Here is a 12,688-nt window from a genome sequence, read left to right on the forward strand (position 1 = left end):
AGCCATCCAGCCTCGGCTGACAGGCGCAGCGTATAAAACCGGCTCTTTAACGATCATTGCGGATTTCACGCCTTATGTGAATGCGCCATAAATCGTTGAGCCGCTGTGAACTAGACCCTCATATTTTACGCACTAAATGGCTATATGTGGGCATATGGCCCCTCACAATAGGTCTCTTTAACAACCGTTCCAAACAGAGTTGCAGATTGTGACAGTTCAACCACATCGTTTCCATCATCGCGTACATATATAGTGCACGTGTCGTACTTTCAGAGCCTTACTAAACTAAACAAACTAGACCCATTCATATGTTTTTTTTAGGCACAGGTTCACTGTAAAAAGTTCGTGATTGTAGGTTATTAGACTTCAGATCAAGAAAATATACAGGCTATATATGGGCCTATATTTCTTGTTGAGTACATATACTCTATATATGTATGTATATATATATATATATATATATATATATATATATATATGTTTATATATATATAATTTATTTATTTACTGATATGGCCCAGTTAGTCTGTGGTTGGGAGACCCATGTGTGCAGGGCATTACTCCCGACCTTTGAAATTTGTAGTCCGGATCGCTCAACCCTGGCTCCCTCAGCTCCATTAGGTGTCCGCGCGCTGTCACCACGACAAAGCCAGAGCATTTGTTAAGTGTCGCTAGCCTTTAGAAAACGCTAACGAGAGCTAATGTGGCAGAGCCACAGCTGCCCTCGAGACACGAGTCAGGGGTGGGGCGAGCGCACAACTCCCCCCCCCAATCAATTAGTCAATCAATTAAACAGGGTCCTGCCCGCTCTAGCCGGCCCGCAGAGGCAGTAGATTAGCCCACCATAATGATCAAATTAATTCTTAAACGGAGATAATGGACGTGGAATGAGTTTATTATTTTCAAGAAAAATGAGATAGGATCCATTATTAGTTCCTAGACTGTGTGTTGGATTATTTGACCAATTTGCCATTTATAGCACACGACTAGTGGAATTTAAAACGACTGTTTAATAAGATATATGATTTTGAACTAAACCATGTATTCAGATGGCTTGTGATTATGAGGCTGGTTTATTGTTGGTTATTGATGTGCACATGAACTTGAGAACTAGGCGTGTACTTGAGATGCCTAGAACTCATGAACAAAGAGCACCTCTGTGGATCAGCAGCATGCTTGTACGTTTGTGTGATGATCAGTCTACAGTAAAATCGGTTTAAAAAGTGCTTCTGGATCTCTGAATTGCATGGACAACTGTTGTGATCATCTTAAACGTCTTTTGAACCAGACAAAAAGTTATGGAATTGTTACATTTTTAATTATAGGCCTAGAAAACATAGGCCTGTTTCATGGGCTTCCAATACAAGTCAAAATCTGAACATCAATAAATGAATATAAAATTAAGCTCGTTATCCTGTAAACAGAAAAATATTATGTCGATATAAGGGAACAGGAAATTACTGAAATTACAAGCAATAATAATCACAATTTATCAAAGTGGAAAACCAGAGGCACGTACATGACAATGAATAATTATCCATCACGTAGTTCACAGAAAGCTATTAAAATCTTGGTTGTGATTTCTCGTTACAGTGATATTCTGCAGGCAAACGTCCGTCAAGTTGTTAAGTTGTGGAGGAAAAAAGACAAAATAATGTTGACCATACAGCTAGACGGTTACATTGTAAAGCATTTTGGGGTAAATTTATATCAGATAAATGGCATATATTGTTAACAATAATATTAATATAACAACCTATTTGAGCCCTTGATGTTAAATATGTTTGTTACTGCAAAAAGTACTGATAAGGCCATATGATGAAACTAAATAACCTAAAATGCCAAATAAACCACTTTAATGTTCATGACTAATAACAGGCATAAAAAGTAACTGGTTCTTTAAAAAAGTAACTAAACAAATGCGATGATTTGTCAAGGGAATTCTGAGAATGCCCCTTTCCCCATTAACTAAATAAGGTACTTTTTTTTCTTTTTACAAAATTAACAAAATCTAGAGTAAATTTATTGCCTTGTTAAATAGAATATAAATGCGTAAATTAAAAAGTAATTCACACTTTTTACATATATTGTTTATAATATTTTACAGTAAAATTGTCTATAAAACATACTGTTTACCATGTACGGAAAGGTAACTTACGGTTAGCCAAATAACAGGTCTGGACATTTTACATTCTTTTCCCCTTTAAAATTTTTTCTTTTTGCAGTGTAGCCTAATGTTTTGCAGCAAGTTAATCTCCATCGAGGAACTCAACTATTATAAAATTTGAAATTTCCGGGCGCGCTTTGAGCGCGTGATTGGCCAGCGCCGGTCTTACCTACATGCAAATGAGGGCACGTTCCACCCGCCTTGAGACCAGAGCGCGTGGAAGTGGAGAGGAATGCATTCGAACACTTTTGAGCCCACGAAAAACAAGTTTTTTTTAACGTCCCATCAGCTCTAACGAACCATTTTCAAATTTGAAGAAAAACACTCTCTATGTGTAGCGGAACTTATTGGTGCGTTGACATTTTATCATTTTAGCACATTTTTGAACTGTTATGAGGCGAGAATGAATAACTCGGAGGACAGCGGAAGCAAGTGCTCGCCTGCCCCCATTTCAAGCTTCACGATCCAGTCCATTCTCGGTACCTCCAACGAGGGAGTCCGGTCAGCAGGAAAGGACAGTCCCAAATCCCAGCCGAGGAAGCGGACGTTGTCCGTGTCGTCAGAGGACGACTGCAGCGCCGGAGAGGACTCGGGCGACTGCTACTGCTCTGAGTCCGGTGTACCAGAGTCCTGCAACCCGCACCAGCCTCTGAACTTCTCCTGCCTCGGTAAGTGACATTTTATTGTCATAGACAGTCGTTACCACCATGGTCAAAATAAATATATTTGTGATGACATGATATTTAGTAAGAAAGTCACTTTTATTAAACGTCTCACTTCACAATCATTAAGTATAAAACACGAATTGTTTTTGTCACCATGGTGACTGTCTTGTAATGTTGTCCCCATTGCCAACACTGAATAAAACTCCAGTCGTGTTTTTATCCGACATATTATCGCGCCTCGGTGAACAGGGGAAAGGTCAAATAATTAACCGAATTTAATCGAGTCTGCTAATTGATTATCCCGGCTTTCAGAGGCAATGCTGCATTTTGTCAATTGAGCGTTAAATGTAACACGATTTAATTAATATCGTGCACCAGTGCTAGTCATATTGTATTGTTTATTTAACAGGGCACTTGTAACCTTTCAACAGTCGATCAAACAGTCAGAGTTCAAATTTAATGAACTCTTGTGTAAAGTATCGAGTAATGGCGATGTTTAGCCTAACAGAAAAAAAAAAAAAAAAAAAAAAAAAAAACACTGAGTGAATTTGATGATGGACGAATATTCAAAGTGCCACATTAAAAATAAACGTGTTTGCAACCATTTACTGAATTCACTAATGTAGTCACGATAGTTATGCATATTGTTTCCACTGAAGCACGAAAACTTTATATAATTATCAGTAGATCTCAATGGATGTTATTCTTCAAGCACAATTTGATAAGACCAGTTTTGTGTTGCATTTGTTGCAGGTGCCACAAAGGGACTTCTACCTGTGCAGGATGGGATCGACCGCCGGCCGCATTTGACACCATCCATACTACCGGATTACAAAGAGGAGCAGGAGCGAGCGTGTAGCCAAATGTCTCCCGTTTCTGAAGAGAGACAACGTGACGGTCCGGACAAACAGAGCAGTTCCGCCAAGAAGAAGACGCGCACCGTTTTCTCTCGGAGTCAGGTTTATCAGCTCGAATCCACATTCGACATGAAACGCTATTTGAGCAGCTCCGAGAGAGCCTGTCTCGCCTCCAGCCTGCAGTTAACGGAGACACAAGTGAAAACGTGGTTTCAGAACCGGCGGAACAAATGGAAACGGCAGCTCTCTGCGGAACTGGAAGCTGCGAACATGGCGCACGCATCGGCGCAGACTTTGGTTGGGATGCCCCTCGTTTTCAGAGAAAATTCGTTGCTCCGAGTGCCGGTTCCGAGGTCCATCGCTTTTCCAACCCCACTGTATTACCCTGGAAGTAATTTACCAGCTTTACCATTATACAATCTTTACAATAAGATTGAATATTAACTTTTGCGCACAACGAAAATTCTTTGCTAAAGGATGACTATTACACACTAAAACGTACAAATACACATTTAAGTATGTTTGACAAAATTCATGTCTATTTATACCTCTTTATTTGGTGAAAAAATATATTTCTTATTATGCAGCAATTAAACGAGTCTATGTGTAAAACACAAAAGCAACACGGTTCTGTACATGTCCTATAAAATACACCATGTGTATAATAATTATTTTGTACTTTTATTTACATTTCTGTCCCCAGTTTAACCAGTTTTACACATTACGAGGAGTGAAAACTAAATAAAAGTGTAATCATTCGATTCCTGTCTCTAAAATGAAAACATCTGAGATTAGGAAAGAACACTCATTAACAACAACAACAATAATAATGATGATGACGATAATAATAATAATGTTTTATTATATTGTATTTAATATTTATTTTAAATTGATGTCTATAAAATACACAATGAATTACCAGCTTAACAAATGACAATGCCACATTTTGATATGATGCCTTTGCTTTAAAACAACCACATTTTCCTAATATTTTGAATTGTAAAAGGTTTACATAAATTCTAGTGAATGAATTTTTAGTGGTTAAGTGTGTGCGTGTGTATAGGCCTATATATATATATATATATATATATATATATATATATATATATATACATACATACACACACACACACATATACATATAGGCTATAGAGTGACAGTGCTCTCTTTTTCGTGTGCTTATCAGCTCAAAACAAACATTTGTGTTACAGTGACACTGGGTCGTGTAGTGTCCCCAGTTGATGCTTTCGCAATTAGGGATAATTACACGTTGCTTGTCACACGAACACGCATTCAAACATTCTCGGAGACAAGCGGAACGTCAAAAGCGCAGCGGGGCCTCAGAGAAGCCGCAGTCAAGAATGACAGTGCTCGCGGTGCAATCTGATAAGACTCACCCGCTGTCAAATTACAAAGGGTGTAGTGGTGTCATGTTGTACTGATTCCATGTTCTCTATACCGGCCACGGAGAAAGTTCATTATCAACACACACAAGTACTTTTTCCGACATGATGACAACAGTTTGAACGCCATCTCGAAATATGTTATTTCTGACCAACTGCACATTAAACAACGCAAATTTTTAAAGATATCTAGAGAATTCGCACGAATGTAGATAAATATTAACCAATACATTTTAAATAAAATTCTAGATACATTTTAATTGGAACATATTAATAAATACCTTCATTCATTCCTCATAGTTGGCGGATATGGTCAGAGAAAAAAATGTTGCTCTTTTTATATTTATTATATTATTATTTTAATATTTATTATATATTTTTTTCTTTGCCCTAAAATGTCAAATGCCTAAAAAAAAAAAAAAAAAACCTGAAACATCAGTGACTTCCCTAAAGGCAGGAGGAAGAGCAGCTCCTAGCATGCTAGTAATACTGTTGTTGCTGTCTGTTTGATTGACAGCTCAGACCAGAGGTCAGGCTGCACATGACATACATGCAAGCATAAACTTATGTGGCTTCCGTGTAAATTTTATCCTGTGGGTTTTCGGTGTTTTCTCTGAGTAAAAGCACGTACACTTCCATTTACTGCTTCACACACCCATCTGTAGGTGAAATGGCAGGTGTGAATTACAAATTTTAATAGCACAGCAATGAAAATGATTTGAAGTGGTTTGAAGAGGTGGAAGACAGTGTGGAGCAGATTTGTTGAGATGATGTGTTGTGCCTCAGGATTCATCAAACTTGCCTGGCACAGCGAAAAGCAGGAGTAATTCAGTTTGGGATGTAATTTATGAGGAAGGTAATGGGCACTATATATAAAGTGGGGAGAGAGAAAGAGAACGAGAGAGCAATAGAAATACTGAGAGAGAGAGAGCTAGAGAGAAATGTTTTTTCATTCCTCTAATATCAGAACTGACATTGGTCTATTAATTTAAAAGCAGTGATAAATCTCAAAAAAAAAAAAAAAAAAAAAACCTTCAACATTGCTCCAATGCATTCATGTCTCTGTGCCAACTTAGACAAAAGACGTATAAAAGGTGTTTTGAAAATACTGATGTCTGTGTCCATATATTAGCTAATGATCTGTTTTCATACCATGGATGTGTCTGTTTTGTTGAAACAGCAGCTGAACGTCTAACCGCTCAATAATGAAGGAGTGCTGCAGGTTTGGATGGACATTTGCCATAATTGTCACTCACTACAAACAGCATCTAACAGAAGCTGCTTTTCTCTAAATGAATTTAAGAAAAACATAACCAGGTTTCTGATTGGCCTCTGTATCACTTATGTTCCCCACATGAGCGGCTGTACCTCCAGACTAATGGCTGAAATTAGGAGCTTGAGTCTGAACTGATTCTGGTTTATATCAAATCTTAATGGAGGAGCCGAAGGGAAATTATGTTTGGATCCCCCCAGACAATAACTAAATATAAAGCCACTTAGTAATTTCCAGATGCACTCTGAGATAACTTTCAGTTATATGACAGAGTTTTAACATTTCATTGAAGCAGTGTTTTAGAATGAGCACCATTCACAACAATATATATATATATATATATATATATATATATATATATATACACATATACATATATAGATAGATATAAATATATATTTACCACAAAATAAAAGTTATCATTTCTTCCCAAGTGGTGATGAAAACTACTCAGCTTTCCTAATGTCTTCAATCCAGTGAGGCTGATCACTTCTTTCATTGGGAAGTAGAATGAAAGTCCATTATATTGAGCAAAATCAATAATCATGGTATAAAAGTATCTTAGTCGGCTGAACTTTTCTCTCAGAGATGAAAGCTGATCACATTTATCCATTAGTTCACATTGATTGTGCGGATGCGAGAAAGCGCTTGATTAGTCGTTTTTAGAGATGCACTACAATTGCTCTCGTTATTTATACTGAAATTTATTAAAAAAAAAAAAAGTTGCAGGAATTATTATTTTGATAAATTATAATTTTTACAAAAAATAAAATGATATTTTTTAAAACATTAATACATTGATTTTTTTTTTTTTTTTGGAGCTACTTTTGGAGTTTAAAAAATACACAGAGAAATAACCAAAATAAAAACTAGAAAATAATACAATCATATTTTGTACAGAATAAGGTTAAAAAAAAAAAAAAAAACCTTTTCTCCCTAAACACAGAGTTGCATTGTTGTAAAACATCAGACACATTAATACCACTGAAAAAAGAAATAAATGCAGCAAAAGTGTTTCCTTTCTCACATGAAATATCATTGATGCAGTCACTACAACAGTTGTGTAAGCCTCTCTCTTCTCTCCTCTATCTCATCTGCACTATCTTACTCTTTGTCTCTTTCTTTCAGACCCATTTTTTCATACTGGAAAAGGAGGGAGGGGGTCATTATTCTATTTAAGAGGTACAATTTTAGTAATGGCTTTTGCTGCAGTCCACAGAGGCACAGCCAGCCTCCCTCAATATCCTGAACATTATTTGCTCGTTTAGTTAAATGATGTTTCTAATTGGTTCATAATTAGTTGTAATGAGGCGGGCCCGAACGTCTCTGATGCAGATACGTCTTAATTCAACATGGCATCTTGCTTCTTCAGGAATAGTTGCCCATGGTTCTCAGAGGGTTGGGAGCGAGAGGAAGGCTGGAAGGGGGAGGTTTCCTGCCATTGTGTGTTCCCGTAAATTGGAAAATGAAGTTTGCAGAGCAGCGGGGTTGAAGACCGGGCCATCGTGTGCGCTGCTGCCGTCTGTCTTAAATGATCTGGTGAGCCAATTGTCAAGAACCAAATAGATGGCTGTTACTTTGACATAGAACAAGCAGAACAGACTAGTTAGTATAGCATGTTGTTTTTTTTTTTAAATGAAAACATTCATTTTTTTTTTTTTTTTTATGGTAGATGCAAATTTTGTGTATGTGGGACTGTGCTTGTAACTGAATGCTGTGAAAGAGGGAAACTGAAGGTCATTGCTGCTGGTGTTAACATAAGACCCTTTTGTGGTTTGGATAAATGAACATGTCCATTCACTGAAGCCCACTCACCCCTTTTAAGCAAAACAGGCCAATAACACACGCAGACACACACTATCACACTTATACACACACACAATCAGTGGTGCCCAATCACTTCGCTTAAATAACTCTAACAACTGCATGTAGAGCCCGTACGTCTGCCATCCCTCTGCTCTGTTGATTTTTTTTGTTTTCTTTCTCTCACCCACAAAGCTCATTCACAGATTCATGTGGGATAGTAAAAGCTGATCATGCATTCACTTACTCACTTGAGAGTGATTTTATATAAACCTTTATAAAACCTTTCCTAGAAGTGTATATATATGTACTGTATATATTGGTCATTGAAAACTAAAGCTTAAAAAAGGTGTTTTTAAAAATCTTTTCAAAATTGATGTAATATTTTTGAGTCATGAACAATGTGTTAAAACAAGTATCAGTTGTTAAATAACATTTTAAAGTGTTTAAATTCATTTTTGACTTATGTCAGGCGGTACAACCAAATAGTTGTATGTATACTGTAGTTGTACCACACAGAAAAGTGTACCAACCTACCCATACTTGAAATTAGCAGTTTTTACCAGTATTTGAGAGACATCTCAAACCTTTTCAATTGGGTTCCTCTGGATGATGCATCATGTTTACTGTTATTACCTTGCCAATTCATAATAAAAGAGCCATGTTTGCAGTTGTGCCACCCTGACATTTGAGAATTTCCAAATTGCTGGAGAAGAGTTTTTCAGTTATCTCAACAGTGTTAAAACTACTGATATTTATAAAAGGTTTCAAAACTGAAATGATACCATAGTTTTTTTTTATTATTAAGACGCCATTTTAAATAGTTTTTTTTAGTCTGTTCATTTGTTTGGACAGTTGCACCACCTGATATTTTGGGGGTTTAAAGGGATAGTTCATCCAAAAATTAAAATTATCCCATGATTTACTCACCCTCAAGCCATCCTAGGTGTATATGACTATCTTCTTTCAGACAAACACAATCAGAGATATATTTAAAAATATCCTTAGTCCTCCAAGGTTTATAATGGTTGTGAATGGGGGGCTGCGTTTTGAAGTAAAAAATAATGCATCCATCCATAAAAAAAGTAATCCATACGACTCCAGGGGGTTAATAAAGGCCTTCTGAAGCAAAGCGATGTGTTTTTGTAAGAAAAATACCCATTTTTAAAACTTTATAAATTCAAATAACTAGCTTCCTGTGGACGAACGTACGCAGAATGTGCAAGTCGACTTGCGCCAAATGAGTAATCCTCTGACGCGATGTATGACGCAGAATGTAGGAGAATTGTTAGCTTAGATGCCTCTCGCGGTTCAAACAAATAGGGCTGTGCAACAAATTTCTTCTCTTATATCGAAATCCTCCGACATTTCTGTTTAAAAATGATCATTATTGACTTATAATTCGTGACCAGTAATTTGTTTTGATCTCTTCTCTGCGCCTCCGCGTTTGTCATTGTTGTGCGTCAGGTCAAAGGATACTCTTCCGCCGCAAATCGACTTGTGCATTCCGCGTACGGTCATCCGCCGGAAGCTAGTTATTTGAGTTTATAAAATTTTAAATATGAATATTTTTATTACAAAAACGCATTGCTTCGCTTCAGAAGGCCTTTATTAACCCCCTGGAGTCGTATGGATTACTTTTTTTTTTTTTTAAATGGATGGATGCATGATTTTTGGCTTCAAAACACAGCCCCCCATTCACAACCATTATAAACCTTGGGGGACTACGGATATTTTTAAATATTTCCGATTGTGTTTGTCTGAAAGAAGATAGTCATATACACCTAGGATGGCTTGAGGGTGAGTAAATCATGGGATAATTTTAATTTTTTGAGTGAACTATCCCTTTAAGATAGCAAAACATAAAATAATATGTATTATTTAAATGCACTAAAATGAATTCAAACTAAATAGATATTATAGATTAAAGTGATACGTCATGAATTTATCAGATTATTTTAAAAGGAAATAATGTACTTGGACACAAAAATATGCACGTCATGTCATTGTCCCATATTATATATATATAATAATATGGTCAAATCTTACAGATTATATGTGGGATTTGGGAAACCCCCAAGTAAAACCCGCTCACTCATTCTCACCTGTAAGGTAATCAGTGTAGGTGGAAGGAAAAGCCTGATTAGAGAGATTTATAGACACCAGGAGGCAGGGGTCATTCAGGTGTGAGGCGAGTCAGGTAAATGTGAAATGCACCTGTGCTTTATAGAGGCAGCTTGAATGATGAGGTGACCGAAACCTGATTGCAATCTAGTCTTGATGTAATTATGTATTTACATGCCTTTTTATTTATTTATTTATTGACTACTTTGTTAAAAATAACTGAACCGGTATGTTAGCCATGTATTGCATAGGTAGTGTTTAACTTTAACAAAAAAAAAAAGATGAGGTTTATGTTGCAAATGCCCTGGAGAGCACTTGACTGAGGTTGTTTTTAGTAAACAAGCAACTCGGTTTTTGAGAGATCTCTGCATAAAGCGCCACGTCTGGATAACAACTCAGACTTGTGTGTGTGTGTGTGTTAGTGTGTATGTACTAGGGAGGCCCACTAGAGATCTTTTTCTCACAGGGAACATATTTGTAACCATTAGTTGGGTCTCCTGTTTCATGTTTCATGTCGTCTCTGAGCTAACAGCATCATCAGAGTGTATATGTGTGTCCTGAAGCTCCATGTTAGTGGAAGGAGACTCTGGTGCCTCTTCGTCCCGCAGATGATGCATCATTCTGGGTGTAAAGAGTAACCTGAGCCCTTCTTCCAGCATGGCTGTGGTTCTCCGTGGCCCCACAGAGCCCTGGGGAGGCTTTTAAGGAGATTTGGTGCTAGAGAAAACAGCTCTTCAAAAGAAGTGTCGTTACATTACTGAGTAATTAGCACTGCACTAGGGGCAAAGAAGCTCTCTGGCTAACCAACAGAAGCTTCTGCTACACAAGAAGTGTGTGCGTGCGTGCTTTTGTTTCGCATTAGTTCAAAGCACCTTTTAGAAAAGTGTGTATGTGTTTTGTCTTTGACAAGGAAAAAAAAATGCAGTCAACAGCCTTGTTATACTACCGTCTTTCTACGTCTCCGTAATCATTTAACACATTTACTGTGGCTTGTTCTGTTTCACTGAGTGAGAGAGTCACTAAGTGCCTTTTAAAAGCATAACAAACATTACAGGTTAACAAATGTGACATTTTAGATATATGCTATAAAGGGAAAACCACCCAACATTTCAGTACATTTAATTTGACAGAATGGGAAAATGGCAATTTGAGGCATTAGCGCTTGACTTTGAAAGCACCCGTTTGAAGTAAAAGACATGCTGATTGCTTTAATTGATAATCTGTGGTTGGTTAAGTGCAGTTTTTGGTGTGTGTGGTCATAATGAATAAATGTGTATTTTTTTTCTATCACACAAATTTGCTTGTTCTCTCTCTTTCTCTCGCGGTTTAATTCAGCCTGACTAACCGCCTGGTAAAGAACAGTACAGAAATGCTACACGGGTTGAATTCACACTAGCGTAGATTATCCATCCAATCCTTTTTCTCCACAAAGTAGGATTGTTTAGGAAAAAACTAGCTTGTATTTCTTACTTCAAAGAAAGTTTGAGGGTTCTCTGAGAGCTAAAAGAAGATACACACAGTACAAAAGTTACACGCGCACACACACACATGTTGGTCCACACTAAACCAAGTGGCCGAAGTCACCACTTACCCTTAGTCCTCGTTAAGGAGACTGTTATCATATTAGAATCATATTAGCAGAGCATGGCTTAACCTGAAAGGTCAAAGGTCACAGATCAAAGGTACAGACCTGTGGGAAGCACAGAAGGAGAGGATGATCCTCACCTCTGTAACGGAATCCTCTCATTACAATAAAGCTCCACTCTGCCTGCTGGGGGGGGGGGAGAGAGAGAGAGAGAAGCCACAGTCATGTGATAGGAACCAAGCCAGAGGGAATGGAGCAGATTTAAGGCCAGCCAACCAATAAAAAAGGAAACAATGACATCATGATGACACAGAAGTAGAGGTGGCTTTATTCTTGTGGAATTTCAAAGCAACAGGTAAAGATAATAGAGAAACTGGTTCTTAGATCTTAGTTAAGACAAGTGGTCCTCTTTTAGATTTTAGACCATTTCTACAGCAAAACTGAGACTGCTAACCATCCTGAATTTGCTTTAGCACAATGATAAAGTAAATGCCAGTGATTTTTAAATATGTTATCTTCATAATATTTCACTTTGTATTTTTCTTACACAGTATAATTGAGTCTTAAAATACATATCTGGCTTTATATTTCAAGAAGGGAGCCAATCATTATATTTCAGGGTCTTTTGAAAACCCCTGAACTAGACTAAAGAAGCAAAATGAATACCAAACACTTAATTCAATGTTGGTTTTGTCAATTATAATTATTTACAGTATTTTTTGATTATTTTTATTATTAAATCATCTAATCAACTTGTGGACCGATATTCTTCACACACCACCGGGTTTTGAGAACTACAAAAAGCACATAA

General features: G+C 37.2%; 1 protein-coding gene across 1 annotated transcript; it reads left to right on the forward strand.

Moving 5' to 3' along the window:
- The first annotated feature begins 502 nt into the window (after window positions 1-502).
- On the forward strand, window positions 503-4,623 carry hmx2 (H6 family homeobox 2). Its single transcript, XM_051867030.1, has 2 exons — window positions 503-2,835; window positions 3,586-4,623. The coding sequence occupies exons 1-2, from the start codon at window positions 2,571-2,573 to the stop codon at window positions 4,131-4,133; spliced, it is 813 nt and encodes a 270-aa protein (XP_051722990.1). The 5' UTR covers window positions 503-2,570; the 3' UTR covers window positions 4,134-4,623.
- Window positions 4,624-12,688: the final 8,065 nt, after the last annotated feature.

Source organism: Ctenopharyngodon idella, chromosome 17 (genome assembly GCF_019924925.1).
Source record: "Ctenopharyngodon idella isolate HZGC_01 chromosome 17, HZGC01, whole genome shotgun sequence".
In the NCBI taxonomy this organism is placed as follows: domain Eukaryota; kingdom Metazoa; phylum Chordata; class Actinopteri; order Cypriniformes; family Xenocyprididae; genus Ctenopharyngodon; species Ctenopharyngodon idella.